Source organism: Haemaphysalis longicornis, unplaced genomic scaffold (genome assembly GCF_048455015.1).
Source record: "Haemaphysalis longicornis isolate Haplotype H1 unplaced genomic scaffold, Haemaphysalis longicornis Haplotype H1 scaffold_8, whole genome shotgun sequence".
NCBI lineage: Eukaryota > Metazoa > Arthropoda > Arachnida > Ixodida > Ixodidae > Haemaphysalis > Haemaphysalis longicornis.
This window is the reverse complement of record NW_027526445.1, coordinates 38,742,154-38,762,243: the sequence shown is the minus strand read 5'-3', so window position 1 is coordinate 38,762,243 and position 20,090 is coordinate 38,742,154. Positions and strand designations below refer to the sequence as shown.

At 47.5% G+C, this 20,090-nt stretch overlaps 1 protein-coding gene across 1 annotated transcript in view; it reads left to right on the top strand.

Annotated features, from left to right (window-relative positions):
* LOC144148788 (cytochrome P450 2C20-like) overlaps window positions 1-14,380 on the top strand; it is a 52,544-nt gene extending 38,164 nt beyond the window's left edge. The window contains exons 8-10 of the mRNA XM_077680297.1: window positions 4,944-5,083; window positions 7,454-7,644; window positions 14,110-14,380. Coding sequence (XP_077536423.1) covers window positions 4,944-5,083; window positions 7,454-7,644; window positions 14,110-14,297 — 519 coding nt within the window. The 3' untranslated portion in view covers window positions 14,298-14,380. The remainder of the gene's footprint in view (window positions 1-4,943; window positions 5,084-7,453; window positions 7,645-14,109) is intronic.
* Window positions 14,381-20,090: the final 5,710 nt, after the last annotated feature.

Below are 20,090 nucleotides of genomic sequence, written 5' to 3'. Positions count from 1 at the left end.
ACCGAGTTGAAGTTCTAACGTGTGTTTCGTCTCTTTTCCCTTAGTGCTGTTCGATGTTCACTAGCAAGATGAATTCCTAAACTTTTATAGGTTATATAAATAACATGTGGTTACAACACTTATACCATTTCCAAGATTGATCTCGTCAGCAAGGTTGGTGGTAAGAAGCAAGCGTTGTGATCATTAAAGGCATTCCTCCTCCCTCCACTGGAGGAATCTTTCGAATACTACAAGTTTTTTTCAGCAGACAGAATTGGTTGATGGCCTGCCGCGGTTTCCTTAGCACCAGGCAGAACTGGTTTCGTGCAGAATTAGCAAAACTGTTAGAAGCCCGATGAATATTTGGAAGGTCTGTGAGTCAGCCTCCAGAGGAAGTTATTTTCAGATGAAAGCTTGATAAGTTTTCGACAAGGCTGAACCGTTGCTTCCTACCTTTTTTTTCAACTCGCAAGTGACGTTCTACCATACCGTCACCAGCAAATCAGCACTTTAAATTAATGGAAAAAGTGGTATTTAGCTTGAATTGGAACTTGTTATAAACAGATGCATTGTTAACACCGCCAAATCATGCATCAGGGATGTTAACAAAAGTTAGCTCTTGTACCATAGGCTGTCTGATGAGTTCACCTTTGGTGCTTATGACTTAAATACATTTCTCGGCATTTCTCCCTGCAAATATCCTTTGCGAAGAATAAGACGGTCAAATAGGCTCTCGTGGCGGAGATAGGGCCCTGATTCCTGTAGTTAGCCAGTCGAAAATACCCGTAACAGGATGCAGGGATCCTGACACGTCTAGCGCTACGCTTCAACGCTGCCGCTGGAGCGTCACTTCGTCCTTCTCCAGTGTTTACTCGCCCTCCCAACCACATAAATCCCAGTGCCGGCGACAGGCGACGCCGCTGGGCCTCATGTGGTTGGGCTCCATGTGGTTTGCCTCCACGTGCTCGTATTCATGTGGTACGGCCTGGAGGCGTCGCAATGACATGATAACTGTGGATTTCCCTTGGTTAGTGTGCCCTATGAGCATGCAAGTGCAGGGAGCTAAACAGAGCGCTGCTCTACAGTAGCACGTCGACGGCAACAGGCGAACCGAACACGACCGCATCTCTGCAAGTCGCGACTTCTCGCTGTTTCTTTCAATACCCTCTAAAAATTAGCTGATGCAAAGACTGACATCCCACTTCATGAATGCTTTTTAGATATGGTGTACTTTGCTGGGGAAGCACGGGGATGAGTGTTTCATGTTCGCAGTAGTCACGCATATGCACAAAAAATGCGAAATAACTTGATTCAGTCAATGCACCTTGTCTAGCTAGGGATGCTTAGCTGTACTACCACAAGAGCTCTCAGAGATTAGGTGGGATATCGTAGGGTTAAGCGAAGTTAGAACGACAGGCGAAGAATTCATGGAGCTCACTAGCGCTCATATGCTGTGCTAGAGAAGGACCCCAAGAGAAGTAAGAACACGGGTGGGATTTTCATTTCATCTAGAAATAGCTGGGAACTAGGAGAAGAGTTTCAGCATTAGCGAGTGAGTGGCGGCTATTGTGATTAAGCTAAACAAGTGATACAGGTTAAAGATAGTACAGGCCTATGCGCCAAAAACCAGCTACGATGATAGAGCCTTTGACAGCATCCACGAGGACTTCGAATCAGCAGTCAAGAAGGCAAGAACACAGCTCCCGATTGTGATGGGTGATCTTAACGCAAAGATCGGTAAGAAGCAAATGGGAGAGAGGTCAGTGGGAAACTTCGGAATACACCATAGCAACAGTCGAGGACCTACATTGGGGGGATTTGCAGAGAGAAAAAACTTGAGGTTGACGAACAGATCCTTTTACAAACGAAAGAGTAGGACATGGACAAGCAAAAGTCGTGCGGATACAACAAAAAAATTTAAGGAAGCTGACACAAGCGCATAGGACTTGAAGGTAGCAAATCTCTACGTAACCTTCACGACCATCACGAAGACTTATGTCCACGATTGCAGCCGATTTCTTTCTTCGCAGCCGCAACGACCTCATCATTGTTGCCTTGAGTGTGGGATTCTTTCATTTTTTTGGAAGTGGTGATCATTGGACATCGTCTTGGAGGGGCGCACGCTATGACGTGCGCTTGTGGATCCTGACAAGTGCAGCCACGATTACGGCGAACGCCGGAGTCTTTCTTGCTCCTAGCGAGTGTTGCCACCGTTAACAGAAAGCTGAAGTTTTTTTGCCAATCTTGGTCAATCTCCCTAAGTGGGTATGCTTGGCTTGGCAAACGAGCGCCAGGTACGGTGGGTGGTCGCCGCGAAGCACGCACACATTATCGCTCGGCATTACCTTGGTTTCTTAGCTGCTGGGTGGTCGCACCGATCTTGGTCGGTCTCCGTAAGAGTGTATGCATGGCTTGACAAACATCCGCAGAGGATGCTGCGCGGCCGCCGCAAGGCACGCACACACGAACGCTCGGCATTGTCTTGCTTACTTTTTACTGCCGGCCGTCGCCGCGAGGCTCGCGCTCACGTCCGTGCGCTTGGGAATTTCTGGGTGTTTTATCTGCCGACACAAAAGTTACGATTTCCTCAGCAGCGACACTGTTAAAACAAAATTGGCTTGATTTTAAGTGGCAACATAGGTATTGTGCAACACGTAGAGTGCTAAGTAAGATTCGGAGCAACAGTCACAGGATCATGGGACGCAAGCGAAGGCTGCATCTCAAAAGAGAAAGAAGGAAACTCGTGAAAACTAAGAACCATCGACTATAGCCAGTCGAAGCCAGATCGCAGGAGTTCAGAATAACGCTTCAAAACAAATTCCTGCTTCTAAACGAGCCGAACGAGGTCACTATACACAAACTAAATGACAACCTAACATCGGCACTCAGTAAACCAGCAGCAGCTGTGGGAGACGCAGCATGTAAGGAACAAACTGGAAAACTTAGAAAACGGAGGAACTAATTGGCAAATGCGAGAACATGAAAGCGTCAAGTATGGAGGATCAGATTAAATTAGCCGAGCTCTCGAAACTGATTTACAGAAGTAAAACACACGACACCTGTGCATCGAACATGGCAGTGATCGAGGAAACGATCAAAGTAAGAGGAAGCTCGAAAGCAACTAAGGGTAAGCTAACCATCGGCAAAGACAGGATGTGCGCACTCAGAGTCTAGCAGGGTAACATTACGCATAACCACACAGCGCGCATAACCTGGACGAGATAATTAAGGTAGCAGAAAGATTCGACACAAGGCTGTATGTCAGCGACGTTAGACCAGGGGATACTGAGAGTACAAGCTCAACTTGCGACGTCTCACTAGTAACTAAAGAGAGAGTACGAAAGGCTGTGAACGGCATGAAATTTAAAAAGGCTTATGGTGACGATGGCCCAACGGTGGATATTTTGAAGGAGGGAAGAGATATTGCACTTGGAAAGCTTGCTGTTGGGTTTTCGGCCTTTTTGAAGACTCAAAAAGTGCCCATAGCCTGTCAAAACGCCAAGATTATTCTGATTCATAAGAAAGAAGATACCAATTACCTAAGAATTACTTACCCATCAGCCTACGCTCAGTTGTTTAAAAGCTCATTAGCAAAGTTATAGATACCCGCATAGGTGCCAGGCTGGATTCCCAACGGCCCAGAGAGCAGGCGGGATTTAGGAAAGGGTACTCAACCATGGTTGTAAATCAAGCGATAGAAATATCCACACAGTACACTCAACTGCTTTACATGCATCTTGTAGATAACAAGAAAGCGTTTGATTTTGTACTTACCGCAGCCGTTTTAGAAGTGCTAAAAGACAAGCGAATAGAAGAACCCTACATAAGACTTCTAGAAGACACATGCAGCGGCAAGATAACCCTCCACAAGCAAAACGATAAATTTCCGGTCTGAAAGGGATTAAGACAAGCAGGTACTATCTCTACAAACCTATTCACAGCATGTTCGGAGGTGGTATTATAGAAGGCTTATGTAACGCCTTCGGGAATTTAGGGGCGCAATAAATTAAATAAATGGAATGAAATGCTAGACTGGAGAAGCATAAGATTAGGGATAAATGCGGTATACTTGAGCCATTAGAGGTATGCACACGACATAGTCTTGCTTAGTGAGACTGCAGAACACACATAAACTATGCTTGGGGAACTACAATCAGAAAGCATGCCGGTAGAGCTAAAAATAAATAGGAATAAATCGAAATTACCAGGAATAAGCATGACCAAACCGCCCTGTCCAGCTTAGGAAATGAAACGCTAGGAGAAGTATATACTAACCCGGACAGATGGTTAGTGCTGACCCCACCCACGAGAAAGCCATCGGTTGAGGAGCAATCGGCAAGCACTCCCAAATAATAAAAGGTAACCTACCTCCGTCACTCACAAGAAAAATTTACAACCAGTGCATACTGACGGTGATTATTACATACGGTGCTGAAACTTGGCGCCTTTCTAAACGACTAGGAAGCAAACTTAGGTCAGCTGAACGGGCTATGGGACGAAATATGTTAGGAATAACACTCACGAACGGGAAACGGAGTATCTGGATCAGAGAACAAACTAATGTAGAAGATACCACAGTTTAAATAAGGAAAAGGAAATAGATTTGCGCTGGCCATGTAGTGAGATGAACCGACAACCGTTGGGCAATTAGGGCAACAGAGTAGATACCAAGAGATAGGTATAGAACAAGGGGGATGCCACAAACCTGATGGAGGGAAGAAATAACGAAATTGGTTGGTAAATTTTAGACTCGAGCAGCGCAGCACAGGAGCGGTTAGGGATCAATAGGACAGGCGTTTGTCCTGCAGTAGACCTAACTAATAATGATGACGATGATTATTTGAATTTATTAAAGTTGCTTTATTGCGAAGGTATTCACTGAACTTGCGCACAAAAATTGTATTTTTAATTCAGCCCACAATTGCAATTACTGGTTTGCTTATGATGTTACGATGTTATTACAGGTCCAACAGGAGATAGATCAGGTGGTGGGCAGGCAACGGAAGCCTACATGGGAGGATCGCTTGCGTATGCCCTTCACAATGGCCTGTGTCTGGGAAATGGACCGCTGGAAAACGGCTGTTCCTTTGAGCCCTCCAAGAGAGTGAGTAGTGTTTGGGTTGCCATGCTTACTGTTCAGCATTTAAAACCCATCCCTTCTCATGAGCCATCAACAACAAAATCGAATTTTAGAACAAATCTTCCAAAGCTCTTTTTATGTCGTTGACCGTGTTAGCTCAATCATTGTAAATACAAGCTATCAGAGCATGCCGTAACTTTCCATTGCTTTTCACCACAATGTCACAGGAATCAAACGATTGACATCTCAACAATCGCTCTTTAGCCTACCTTAAGTATATCCTGCTCCGACTCCGCAAACTTAGGCGGGATGAATTCAGATTATTTGAAAACTCTTTATTTCGACTAGAAGATCTTGTGAACTAGCACCTGAAAGTGTCCAGTGGCGAGAATGCCCTCATCATTTGTGCCACTCATAGATTAGGGAGGGTCAGAACACCATCGCTCAATTTACGCCGTTCAGAAAGGTATCCTCTAGCTACCAGGATATGACCTGCGACTTTGTGGAGAGGCATATGTACTCGCAACAAGATTGCTCTGATTCATAAAAATCCTCATTATCCAGCGAAAACGAACTGGCTTCAGGCATATCAAACTTTGGCACTAGCCAATTCGTTGGTATTCCGAAAAGGTGTAAAGATCAGCTATTTTCATCAGCGGTTAAAGATTAGCGATTAGCAGCAGCCTTTTATCTTCGCGTTCGCATTAAACATGCGCCATCAGTAAACCCTTTTGTTTCTGCTGGGTTTAGAGGAGCACGAAAAGACTCCTTCTGTTTTCGGGGCAGCTTTTATCTCGCGTCTGTTTAAAACGATTGCTTTCTACCATAAGAACAAATCGAGCTCGTATTCATAATAAAAGAATGGTGCTGCTCTCGGTTATGTACAGGCACGGAGAAAGGAAATGCGAACAGAAAAAGATGAACTAGAACACACGAAAGTGGAGAATACTGTCGGTGGAGGTCTATTCATGGCACACTATTCGTACATTTGGAAAGCCACATTTCCCACCTTTGTTGCTGTAATTAGGCGACGCGTCGATTTGACTTGAACAGAAGGAAATCGCGCTATTTGAATTTCATGTATCTACTTTCGTGATGGCGTTGCATTTGTACATAACTGTACTTGCCTCCTACCTCAATTTTCGCTCAGGTTTCTTCTGTGCTAGATAATGTGAGCGTATGAGCTATGGCAGCTGCTTTGAAACCTTGGAATGGTCCTGCCTCTGTATACTTCGTCGCCTGTTTGCTCAGACCTTCGCATGCCTGCCCGTCGAAGCCTTCGCCTTCTTTTGTGCAAGGACCTATGCGCAAGAAAGTTCCCCTCATTCGCGCTTCAGCATCGTGCACCCAAACGTCGGCTTCTGACAACTTGCTTCGGTGAAAGACTGTGCCGACTTCGGCAATGTGGGAACGTCAAAACACTTCTGCACATCCTCTTGGAGCACGCACATCACACTAGCTCACGCACTGAACTAACAACAAGCTACGCGAAGCTCAACCTTAGCAACCTGTAGCCATCAACTATCCTCTTTCTGGCGGCCTCTCTATTTTTCTAAGAGAAAACCCTTCAATTCCTGGTGAGTTTTTTTGAAACCTCCGTACACTCCACCCTCTTAAGTTTCCTCGCCTTCTTATTTTTCTAGCCCGATTTCTATGTCATCCTTTGAGAAAAGGTTACTCGGCCGTATTTCCTTCCATCTGCGCCCCCCCCCCCTCCAAAATCCCACCCCTTAATTGCTAACTTCACTGCAAACATCGTTAAAAGACAATAGTGTTATGCCACCCGCGCCACGCATATGCTTCTCTTCTCTTCCCCTCCAACCCGTCACGCCCCTCCCTTTTAATCCTCCCACAATAAACAAAGCAGTTATATTTTCCGGCGTTCCACTGCTTACGCCATGCACAGAACCTTTCCTTACTGCTGGACTGCTTAGAATAGCAACCCAAGAGGGCACCCCAAACGCATTTCTGAATTTTCGGGTTAAAATATTTTTAGGCATATTGGTATTTAAATCGCAAAAATCAAGCAGCCCTGCATTTGCACTGCAAGTACGCGGTAAATATAACCCACGTATTTATGTCTTCCCTCCAATAAACTTCTTTTTTTGCTGACCAATGTTCACAAGTATAATCATTGCAAACAACCTTGGTAGCTTGTAATTTTTTTGCCTAAATAAACGAATTCTTTTTCTTCCTACCGGAGCAATGAATAGATAAAACGACAGATAAAAGTTTGGACGGGTGGTTGAATGTAGCGACGAACAGGTACACTGGCTAAAATTTTCGAGTTTGGGTAGCCCAAGAAAAGTTATAAATACTATCGTTTTTAAGTAATTCTGCTCCTAACCAAATATTTCTTCCCGGTTTATGATGTTAAATGCGCATTTGTTTCAGAGCCTCTCAAGATGTTGTTGTAGATGGGCTCTATATACCGAAAGGAACAGTAATTATGGCGAACTTCTGGGCTGTTCATTTTGATCCGAACCTTTGGAAGAACCCGCTGAAGTTTGACCCCTCTAGATTTCTCAATGAAGATGGCTCCCTGATGGCCCGAAAGCCCGACTATTTGATGGCCTTCTCATCAGGTAAAACCTCAACTCAGAGGCTTTGGAAGTGCTTCGAAGGCGGGGGGGGGGGGGTGGCTCAAGACAATCAAGGATGATTATTATGATGATGATCATGATTAAGATGAAATGAAAAGGTTTTTTACAGAGGTCAGCCCTGACTTTTCAAATTTATTATTGAATCAAACACCATTTATTTCAAATAACCGATGTTTATCCGTTTTAAAAATTTTACATTATCTGAAAATTAAAGCTGTTTTTGCTTAAAGGGACACTGAAGTGAATTTGTCAAGCTCCCGTTTTTGCTTGCACTGCGTAGACTGGCTCAAATTAGCACACTTTTCATCCTTTATCCGGTTGACAAATCGGTAATTATTTTACAAAGCGCGAAAGAAGAAAAACTACCATGCGCGGTTTGCGGCGGCCGCACAAACTAAGGCTGTGACGTTGAGAGGAGGGGCGCCGTGATTGGACGATGCCCAAGGTTAGCAATCACACAAGTTTCGGTTTCGGTTCTGTAAAACATAACCAATGGCGTTGTTGGATGGGCATTCTCAATATCTCAGTAATCATCGTACCACGCTTCTGCCATGTTGTCGGCTGTAAAATGCACAAGATAAGCCTCCCAGGACGGCTTGTAGTCGTAGCATTCACTAGCCGAGACCTACGCAGTGCATGAACGCCCTCCGCGTACCCGCAGACGCCCAAATGTCATGCGCTTTTCACCCATATTTGGAGCTTGCCTCCCTCATGCCTGTATCGTAAAAAGCGTGTTCGCACCAGGCCAAGGGTCTGTTCATTCTGGCCTGTGCCCACTGCCTGCAAGCAGTCGGTGCTTATGGCAACAGCACGCCAACGAGAACTCGCTAGCGCGCCAGTGCCAGCCTGCGCGCGTTTTGTGAACTAGTTCGTGTAGCCATGCACGTTGCGGCCCAAAAAAAGGTGAACTCAATGTAGAAAACATCGGCGGAAAACAAAGAAGTTAACTTACAAAAAAAAAAGCACGTACCTGCGGGGATTCGATCTCGTAACTTGCAAAACATTCAGGGCGACATACCTAAGCCTCAGACCACTGAGCCACGGAGCGGGACGCGGAGGCCTTGCTAATATAGGATATATATTGTACAACTGGTTTACACTTTTATTTAGTTTTGGCATTTCAAGCAGCTTAGGTGACTATTTGTTCTACTGCGATCGTGCAGTAAGCGTCGCCCGAGTTTCCACAGTAGCTCACGTCTAGCAATTGCATTTCGTAGACGGAAAAGCGTTCGCAGATGCGTAGTCGTGTTGCTGACCTCTGTGCTTGTTCGCCCAGCGCAAAAAAGTTCTTCCCGCGCCCTAGTTTTACGCTGTACGGTAAAAATATCAGTTGATTTTACTTCCTTAGTACCTATATTGACTTCGCTGACTCTTCTCCCGCCTTTAAGAGGCCTTATATTTTCCTACTGGCGTACCAGTCAGCGAAGCGTCGCATGTGCGCTTGTGCAGCGCTGTGTGAAGCGACCTTGACTTGGAGCTAGATACAGTGTACAAACAAACCAAGTAATTAAAGAAAGGCACATTCTTCCATTCACAAACGTGTCCTGGCTTCGTTTCAACTAAGCGAACGAATTGCGACCAAGCAATTTTTTTTTTTTAACCTCCTTGATTGCGACGACCCGCCGGCAGCCGGCGGACGAAACGCCGGGCCGACTGACTCTGTCGGCCGGGGAGCCGTGCAGTAGCGCAGCCGTGGCGCAGCCAATTGCCAGCTCATCCCCTCCTGACGTCACACGAAAACGCCACAGAAAATGGGCGAGCGTAAAGAGAGGAGGACAGCATTTTCGAATTAGTTTTTCTACTAAATAAAATCGCGTAAACGCGCCTAGAGTGGTCGAAACATGGCCTGGGGACTCCGGACTACAATTTGCGCTAGTAATCCCGCAATGTTTACATATCACTTCAGTGTCCCTTTAAGGAAGAGCTATTGTTCTGTTTCCGTGGAACTAGAATTGCACGTGCAATTCGCTTTGACGCTTGATACAGACGTCGCGGTAAGTGAAATTAGTGATAGAAAATCGTTTACTCCTGACGGGAACAACAAAACTCTAGTGATAGTAATGTGTTAGTGGCAAGTTACAGGAAGAAATAGAACAAGGCGAATCGGCGGTAAATAATGATAAGGCTTGGCAAACGGAACGTATGTTCTGGCAAAATTACACGGTGGTATTGAGCCTTGCACCTTTGCATCACTCCAGAAGTTGTTTTTAGCCAGCTTTATCTAATAGTTCCAAGGCCTGAGGGGGTGGCTGAGGCAGTTTTTTTTACAACCTAGGGTACTTCCCCCCATGAGACCCACCCCCCTTTTTTGGGAGCCCTTGTCTGAACTTACTGTTTTAAAAGTCAGTACCAACAGCAGATAGCTTGGCTTGAACAGGGTTTTTTCCTACGCACAGACTGGACATGAACAGCATGACCAATACTGTTTGAAATTTCTCTAATGGTCGCCAAATGTACAGTGGTGTCTGAAAAAAACGAAGGCGGCAGTGGGTCATTTTAGTGGCAAAAGTAATAAATTTCTAGCTTCTAGGTATGTCAACTTCTATGGGCGCTAATAGTCCTGTATCGCTGTATTTATGCCCGTTCTCGCTATTTCTGCCCGTACAACAAGAAACGTCTTTACGCCTGATATGCTAAATTTGTATAGTGGTTGGCACTACAAGCTACTGTAATATCTGAGCATGGTTCAAAGCGGAACCCCAACATCAGCAGTATGACACACTGACAATGGTAAGATAAAGTGTCGAGAGAAACCACAACTATTTTCGAGAGTCCAAGGTTCCAGACTTTCAGAAGTGGCTTGAGTCATTTTTTTTTAAAATAGGGCAAAATTGGCTGGTTAAAGCGTGACTTCCGTAAATGGCAGTTATGCACCTCCCGCCGACGCTATCCCCCTGCTAACACACCAACGCTATCAAAACCGACAACACCGACCGACAACGCTATCAGCACCAACACACCAACATCGAATATATCCCCCTGCCCACCAACGCTAAGGAGACCAATTCTCTCGCCAGTAGTTCTTTCCTCCACAAGATGAATCCCTCTGTCAAAGAGCCGAGGCGAGGTCCTCGGGACGTGTAAGAATTTTTAATGGCGGATGGAATTTTACGATAATGGCGACAACACTGTTTGGAGGCAGCTTCTAATGGCCACCTCTTCTTCGTTTCTGATATTTTCTACATCATCCCGGCCACGCGGTAAATGAAGGAGGATATGGAGCATGACGTGAACTACTGCAGTTTTCAGCGGTCATCAATCACTCGTATTTAAACACTTTCATCCGATGTCACGTGATCAGTTCAATGTGGTAACAGTCCATGTCCTGTCCGTGTTGGCCACATCATGGTAGTCTATGGAGCCTTCTTCTTCCGTCTACGCTTGAAGCGTCTGTGCCGAATTCGCTCTGAGGAATCAGACCAGTTTACGCGGGGAATCTGGACCATTATGTGTCCTGGCAGTGGTCGCGCAAGCTTTATGTGGCATGTGCGGCGGATCGATTGTATTGTAAAGGAAGTCACGTACCGGCTGCACCTTTCTATGCCTGTAACGATCTTGCGTTTCGGTGGAGACTTGTTTAGGGTGCTTGTACCTGCTGATCGTAGGGCTGCGTGTATTCGCCGTTCCCTCAGTCTTCGTTTCGACTTTGGGATCTTCAAATGGTCACATTTTACATTGACCAAAACAATCACCTCCAAACCCGACATTCCGCGGTAGCAACATATTGTTACGTGGCGGTAGGACACAGGAAATAAACCATGGAAGATGCGAGTGATGTATTTACACTATTTACACGATGTCGGCTGGGAGGTAGCCCGCCCAGCTGGGTCTTCTTCTTCAGAGGCTGCGCCGATAGCTCTCGTCTTCTTCTTCCCGTGACACATCCCCCTCGTCGAAAGCGACCGTCCCGGTCGAGGCCTTAGTACTTGTGCAGATGCGGTGACGATGCGAGATGAGAGGAAAACGGGAGTCCTCGGCGCCACGGATGAGGATGATTCGTCGTGGTGAGCACTGGCCCCAAAACAGCAATGTCCGCCGACGCAGTGAAGCACGTCAAAGGCCTCGGAGGCGCGCCGGAGTTCAGGGCAGGGGAACGGTGTCGTCTTCTGTTCAGATCGTGGCTGGTCACGTCGCTTGGTCTCGGCAAGTCACAGGCTGGGGGCACGGGGCTGGGGAATGGTGCGTCCATGGCTCACCGGGGCTGGGGCGGGCCGACGCGATCCAAGACCCATGAGCGATGTTCAGCAGCTGAGACGAAGCGAAGCTGGGGCCAGGATGGGGATGATCTCCGCAACCTCCACCAAAACATGTTATGTGGCGGTAGGGCACAGGAAATAAACCATGGAAGATGCGAGTGATGTATTTACACTATTTACACGATGTCGGCTGGGAGGTAGCCTGCCCAGCTGGGTCTTCTTCTTCAGAGGCTGCGCCGATAGCTCTCGTCTTCTTCTTTCCGTGACAATATATAAAGGCTCCGTGCATGAGATGATATATCGATTGTTCGGAAGGGGTGCTTTGTTCGCCTTCGGTGGTGCTTGTTAGCCTTCATGAGGTTGATCATTGAGCACCGAACGTGTTTTCGTGCCATGACAACCATGCAAATGCGATGACTCTTGAAGTGAATCTACCACGTTGTCGAAGATATGGCTCCTCGTCATCCTTATTGGAGTTACTAGAGCCAGTTCGTCGTTCAGAGCGTGTACTCTCAAGAAAGCTGTTTTCAATCCGTCGTCTGGGCACGGAACAGTAGCAGTTGCCTCTTATTTTTTTATTGCATTCAGTCCTCGTTTAAACGAAGCGGCTCGTTGAGTGGGCTGTGGCTTTTCACGATAATTGAAAGTGTCACCAAATCACTCTGCTTGCTGGGAGAGTCATTGCTCTCCACTGCCATATCATCGTTGTTGGAGATACCTGTCTGTTTTTCCGGTGCTATCGTTACAATCTGATTGTTGGAATGGGCTTGCAACTCTGGAAACAATCTGTTCATTCTAAATTTCGTTAACACGATAGAATTTTCGAATTCGTATGCGATTTCATATTTTTCGGTGAAATGAACAAATCAACAAGTTCTTCAATATCGCCGTCAAGCTTCTTTAAAATATCATGTGCTTCGAGTCAGCTTGTCTTTAGGAAAATGAGCTTACAGATTGATGGTGAATCGGCGCTCATCTCAGTTCTGATGTCTTTAATCAGTGTGGTTACGTTATTGCGGATGAGGCTTCATCTGTGGCAAAGGGCTTCCAGGTCTATTCTCGACGTCGTTAGTGTCTACGTGGTCGTCAAGAAGGATCACGGTCGGTGGAAGGTCGAAGATGTTGTCCTTGACTTTCCCTGGTTTCCGCGAGGCGTCCGCCAACAATCGGTAAAAGTCGTTGAGGGCGTGGTTTCCGGTACACGTTTGGTGCGTCCTCAATTCCTTGGGTTTTCTTCGCAGATGCTTGTGGCCAATGGTCAAGAGCAGGAGTCCAGTGCCATCGCAACCTTGTCACTCACGTCATCGTTGATGGCGGTCTGCACACTCCGTTCTTCAATTGTGTAGATCTTCCCATCCTGGTCACGGCACCACTTTGTTAAAGAACCGAGGCGAGGACCGCGGGAACTGGGTGAATCTTTAATGGCGGATGGAATTCTACAATGATGGTGAGAGTAGGAGGCAGCTGCCGAGCTACCTCTTCGTCTAATATTTTTAACACCCTGTTTCTTTTCTCCCAAATCTCCCCTCCGTGACTGCCTGGACAACCAAACTCACACCATGTGGGACTTTCCTATTAACCTCTCTCCCCCCATCTCCAGCGGTAGCCCTGGGAGGACGTGCTGGGCAGGTCGCAACCGGCAGGGCAGCTATATCTGGTTGACCGAGCTACCACCGTCGTTGCCAGGATTCGGCCGAGGGCCCCCGTACATACCTAAGCAGATCAGTGCAAGTTGAGCGACGCAGCAGCCGCCACTCTCCCCTACATGTTTCAAACGCGATTTACAACAACATGCTCGGCGGCGGTGATGCGCTGTGAGATAACGAAGGAGTAGCGCGGCCGCCGTGCTTTTGTGATCACACGATTACTTCCTGAGACGCAACAGCTATTCGCCGTGACCGAGAAGACTCCAGTTCGCGCTGAGCACAAATTTCGCATTAGGAAGTATAGTAATCGTCAGCCTTTGTTATTTCCTCGTCCTCGCCATTTTGGTCTCTTAGCCTGCTTGGAATTGCTTTCACACTTACCTGACGCAAAATTCACTGTCAATGTAGGTTTGAGCCAGGCATGCAACAAATTTTTGATATAACGTAACCATGACGTCCAGCTCTCGTACCTCAAAAATTGAAAGAAAGTGAAGAAGCGGTGATGATTTCCCGTGCTGTAGTTCATGGCGCTTGCGATTTAAAAACTGTATTCGTTGAAAGTCGCTTATCTGTTTTTTATGTTTTTTTTTTTTTGTTTCTCGCAGGAAAGCGCTCTTGCCCAGGCGAAATACTCGCCACCATGGAGGTTTTCCTCGCAGTGACATCATTCCTTCAGCGGTTCCGCGTGATACCTGAGAGAGAAATTCCTTTCGACCTCGATGACCCGAAAATACTGACGCGGCATGTCGCATGCCTGAAACTGAAATTCCTGCCTCGACCATTGGCCGACTAGAAGCCACGTCAGCGAGCTGCCCTCCTTTGAAACAAACTGATGGTCATTCTTTCCTAATTCTATTACTTTGAACTGGAACCGGAAATTAAAGCAATACAGTTTCTTACGGGAGACCCTGAGAACATTTACTAACGCTGCTCACATCCGGAATCCCCATAGAGCACATTTAGCCTTTTCTTTTTTACTCACTTTTTCGTCACGGTGTTTTCCTCATTTTCTCGGTCCCCTTTCCTTTCCAGTATGCCGTGAGGGGTCCTCTTAACGAAGTTTATCACCTGAAGCAGACCCCTCCCGACTGCACTTGTAAAGACTAACTAGTAACCACAGAAGTATGTTTACCAGCTCAGACGCTCCTGCCCTGAACTGGAATAGACCAGATGATATTGTTACGTGGCGGCAAGATGAAGGGGGAATGAAATGTGGAAAATGGGAAATGGAAGATGTATTTTCAAATCGACGCGAACTATGTACTAGTGGACACGGCAGTTCCAGCCAGGCTGAATGACGCACACCCGTTAAGGGGTAAACGCTATGAGACACTGTCCACGCCGTATCCATCTTGTGACATTTCCCACCGGAATCCACAGTAGGTAGGCGATTTTGGTGAGCACGAAAGAATACGTGGGATTATACAGTAAAACCTTGGCCGCCACGAATGGCTATGAGGAGCTCGTTGAACACTGGTCCTTCAACTGCGAGCCTGCGACGTCCGCGAAGCAGCGACAAACCGATGAGGGTGATTTGAGTTCACATGGCCCTTTATATTTCCTGACGTCCTCGACTTGATTCCGCGGCCATTTCCCCTTTCGCCTTTGTATACCCACATGACATGAGTAAAGATATCCTGGATTTCCTAACTGAAAGTCCTTTACGCACCGCAGTTACATCTGTGCTATGAGGCGCCTAGTAGGTAGGCGGCACGGAATAATTTCGATACCATCGGGACTGTTTTCGAGCGAGAAAATCTGGAAACGCGGGCGCTTTCTTTCTTAATCTTCATCGGGAAAATAGCCGAAGCGGAAAAGAATGAACTCGCGAGCAAGCACTGCGAAGCACAACAACGTAATAAGTAAGCCACCGAGGCAGTTTTCTCACCGTCTTCGACGTAGGGACGAGTACTTTAAGCATTGAACACGTCTCAAACGCTGTTGTTACAGCGAAGCTGCATCGCGTTCGCAAATCGCAAGGCTAAGTTTCATAGAACAATCTCATAGCCAGCAGATCGATTCCCGTTCGCGACAATTCAATTTTTGCCGCCTTCCGCTGCTCGCGCCATCTAGTGGAACCTTTCTTTACTTTTGAACTTGGAGCACTGCCACGAGGAGGCGCCGCGAGCGCTATCAACGGCGAATCTGTTCATGGTAGAGGCTTTCAAGGGACGAAATGTTAAGTTTTTTTTTTCACTTTAATTTGTAATGTAATTGTAATTCGTCTCGAAGCCACTACCCTCCGAAGGCTACAAACTAACTCTTACCCCCACTGTACACTCCTCCACAAAATGTACCCTACCCAATACTACGCGACCTGTGCCTACTGCCCATCCCCTGGCACCCTATACCACCTGGTATGGGAATGCCAGCAATCCCCGTCTTTATCTCCAATCCCCAACCCTCCTTACGAGCAGTGGGCGGACCGGCTGACCAGCTCGGACCTTGCGGCGCAACAAGAAGTCGTCGCTAGAGCCCGGGCAGCCAGCCAGGACTAGGGCATCCCGGACTAAGGTTGCCCCCCACAGGGCTGGTGCCCCTGCCATCTAGCACCAAATTTGTTCGTTTTTATTAAACGTTTATTTCTCTCTCTCGGCAACGAAACAGCCAAGTAGGAAAATATCACGACTTTACTTTCTTCTCCCCCACACTTTGAGATTCTTATCCACATCAAGCCTTTCTTCTGTTCCTCTTTTTTTCGCCTGAAAAAAATACACTGCGGCTGCCCATAAAATGACTCGTTTCCGTCGTCATTATCTGGTTCCAAGTTGCCTTTCCTTCGACGGCGTTCATTTTCGCATCAGCCTATCTTTCTGACAACAGGTGTTGTTATTTTAACCGATCGTGGTCGCTTTGTGGAACCTGATTTGATTGATTGATTGTAGGGTTTAACGCGCCGACGCAACTAAGGCGATGAGGCGCGCCGTAGTGGAGGGCTCCGGATTAATTTTGACCACCCGGGGATCTTTAACGTGCGCCGAAATCTCGTACACACGGGCGTTTTTGCTTTTCGCCTCCATCAGAAAAGCGACCGCCGCGGCCGGGAATCGAACCCGCGACCTCGTGCTCAGCAGCGCAACGCCTTAGCCACTGAGCACTGAGCCACCGCGGCGGGTGCTTTGTGGAACCTGCTCTATAGTGTAGCCCGCTTTATCGAACACGGATATATCGAAGTATTGCGTATATCGAACCCTTGTATAATTCTGGTAAAAATTACGTGCATTTAAAACTTTTTATATTGTACGCGATTTTGCTCACAATGGATATATCGAACTCTCCCGCGCGGGATTTTTCGCTCTCCTTAGGCATGCGGCATGCTTTCCCGCAATACATCGACGCGCAGCGGTGGCGCGGGTGTCCCTTCCAAACCGGCGCGTCCAAACCGGCCGTGGCAGAGTGGACCAGCTCCACGCATGCATGGCGTTGGAGCCGAAAGCGCCACATTGGGCGCTGCGGGCTGCGGTGCTTCCGAACTTCAAGTCCGCGCCACTCGCTGCCCGCAGTGGCTCGGTTCGCTGGGTTCGATGTTATTCGCTTGTATCCATGCTTGTCTCCGCTCTGTCGAAGACGCCGAGGACACCGTACCTCTTCCGAGCACGAGCGAATCCGTCGCTGCCGTGGCCCTGCTACGGTGATAGTGCAGTGCCATTTAGGGCAGCGGTCTTGTGCTTATCGACTGTTTAGATACCGTGGAGGAACAAGTCACCAGCAACGCGTGCTGTACCAAGAAGCAGGCTACACTGACGCAGTTCTTCCGCCCCAATAAATTAATGTTTTTTTTTTTTTCCGAGAAAGTTGTATCATTAGTGAACTGCAGCGTGGTAAGAGCTCAGCGTTAGCTCGTGACCCCGTCGGCAAGATTGCTCTCATATAAGTTTTTTTTTTGCTTCACTTTCTATATCAAATTTTCGCTATATCGAACTATTTTTACAATCCCCGTGCTGTTCGATATCAGCGGGCTTTACTGTAAGTCTACTCTTCCGGCACTGCTGCACTACGCTGGCTCAACGACATCGACATCATTTCGCTTCCAAAATCTCAGTAATATAAGCTGCGGGGCACTTTCCAGTTTCTGAAAAGGGCACAGGGGCGTAGATTTTCAGCTGTTCGTTGCTACGAAACCATCCTTTATTTCATGTTGGGCCGCCAAAAGTGGCTCGTGCAACGTCCTGAACATATCATTTTCTAGGGGGGTTGCCATGTAACGACGGCATATATTTCATACTCGTTTTGGTTTATGAAACGTACTGTGCATCGGGTGTGTACTACAAAGGTGCAAACAGAGCGTTTTGCTAATGAAATAACCGATTCCCGCATTTATGCCGTCCTAATCAGTGATGCTTCCTGTAAGATGGTCTGCATTCACTGATGTCCATTTGGGGTGCGTTGCGCATGCAGTATATCATGCTTCTGGCAGTTCGTGTGTACTTCCCACCGCAATGTCTTTTAACGCAAATGGTCGTGTTGGGTTACTTATATATGCAAGCGTCTCTACAGAACTTTATGAAGTATCCCGTTAAAGATTTGCTGCTTCCTTCTACGAGAAACTCAACATCACCACATCATTACCTAGGCGGGGAGTCCGCGGTTATCAACCGTATCTCGGCTGCAAGCTGTTTTGACATAGCCGCTAAGCAGTTAAACAAGTCGCTATAGAACACGTTCGATTAATTATTTGCTTCATATAATGCTCGGAATATGCATTGCGCCCGGAATATTACTTCTCCACCATTCGGGGAAGAATTTATTGCTGGGAGTGATTATTTTTTAAGAACAAAACGTGTCAGGAAGGGACCGCAAACTGTCTTAAGTGAACGCACATCGTAGTCACGCGCACGCCCCCTCACGTTTTCGCCAACGTCGCCCCGTCGAGCGGCTCTGTGCGGGCACAGCATATTGCCCCCTCCCCTCCGCCACCGCACACTTTCGGATAGCGCTGGCTCCCGCCGCCACGGCGAACCACCCACTCCTCCCAATTTCGCGACACCCTCCTTCTTTGCTTTCCCTCATCATTCGCTTTTTCTTTCACTCGTCGGTCTTCCCATCGTTCGCCCAGTCACGACGACGCCGACGCCGCTGAGCCTAGGGACGGGCCCCTAAGAGCTGAGCCCTGAAAAACTCGAAGTGTTAGGTGAAGTGGCGAGGAGACAAGGCGCCCACGAGCAGTTGTTGGGAGTGCGTGCCTCAAGAAAAAAAAAACTGGTTAAGGAGATCCCGAGAATTGAACCTGGGGCCTTTCCGCCGTCAAACCGGTAACCTAACCACTGGGCCACACCAAAGGTCCGCGGGGGTACGCAGTTAGCAGCGGCGGGACACAATAACTTTTGCAGCCATTTGGAAAGAACAAAAATTGGCCGCGTATCTGCTCCTTTCATCGCAAATGTCGGCAGAAGATGGTAGTCTTTGTCGACATTTGCCAAGTAAATGCCTCCCTTCGCTTTCCCGCTCACCTCTCATGTTGTCCCTCCTGCGTCGCGCTCCTGCCAAGGTAAACACGCTAACGGTTTCCGCTAGTCAATTTAAATTTACCGCGTTTCACTGCTCGAGGCCGGGTGCCTTGATGCCGGCGCTGCCGTACGGCGGAGACGCGCGTGAATCGAGGGGCCCTACTTCAACGTTTATAGAACCGCGTTTCCCTAGTCCACGTGCGTTCCAAGCAGAGCGTGGAACCTATCGAGAGGAACCTTTCATAACTGTTGCCGCTTGAATTTTTATAATGCCGCCAGAAGTTATAGTGGCGCCGGCGACAGCAGGCGACAGTGGGATTTTTTTTTGTAGTATATGTAGTATTTCATTTCGCAAAAATCGAGCGTCCATGAATTTTTCATAAAGGACCACTGTAAATATCTTTTGTGCGTTAATTTTCTGTCTTATATTTGCGTAATGTCTCGTTCTTGTTCAACAATGTCGACAAGTATGAACATATAAACCGGACTTAGACGTTTAGATTTAGCTGTGAGTATATAAGACTATTGCGCAGACTTTGTTTTAGTTTGGCCGTGTGGTTGAATCGAGCCACAGACAGACAGACAGACAAACAGACATACAGACAGACCAAGATTTCTGGGTTTAAGTAGCCGAAGAACGGCTATCGTCTTTAAAAATCCGGGACATCTTCACTAATCTGAAACCTGCAGAGGGGCGAAGCATGCAGTGTATAAGTGTATCTCTATTAGGTATCATCTTAAGTATACTTAAGTAAGTGTATAAGTATCATTCTTGACATACGGCGCCCGCTGACTAGCGCCGGAGAAGCGCCGGTGGGTGGGGCAATCGCGCGTGTCTAAGGCGGGGGCGCCCTATCTTGCATTTAACTGGATTTAAGCAATTTTCATGTCCCATCTGCCCCAGTTTGGGCTAGTGGCAGGGGTCGACGCGAGCGCAGTGCAATGCCCTCGCCTCGCACTGAGGGTTCGTTCCCGGTGATCAACGAGGCCCTGGCACCAGGTAAGTATGTCTTTTATTGCTTCGGCCAACCACCCGTCCCGATCTGTCCTAGCGTCGAGAGCCGGTGGGTATTTGAGTAAACAGTTTCTGCTTGTGCTTGACGAGCCGTGAAGCGGACAGGGAGCGTTCCCCAAATCTT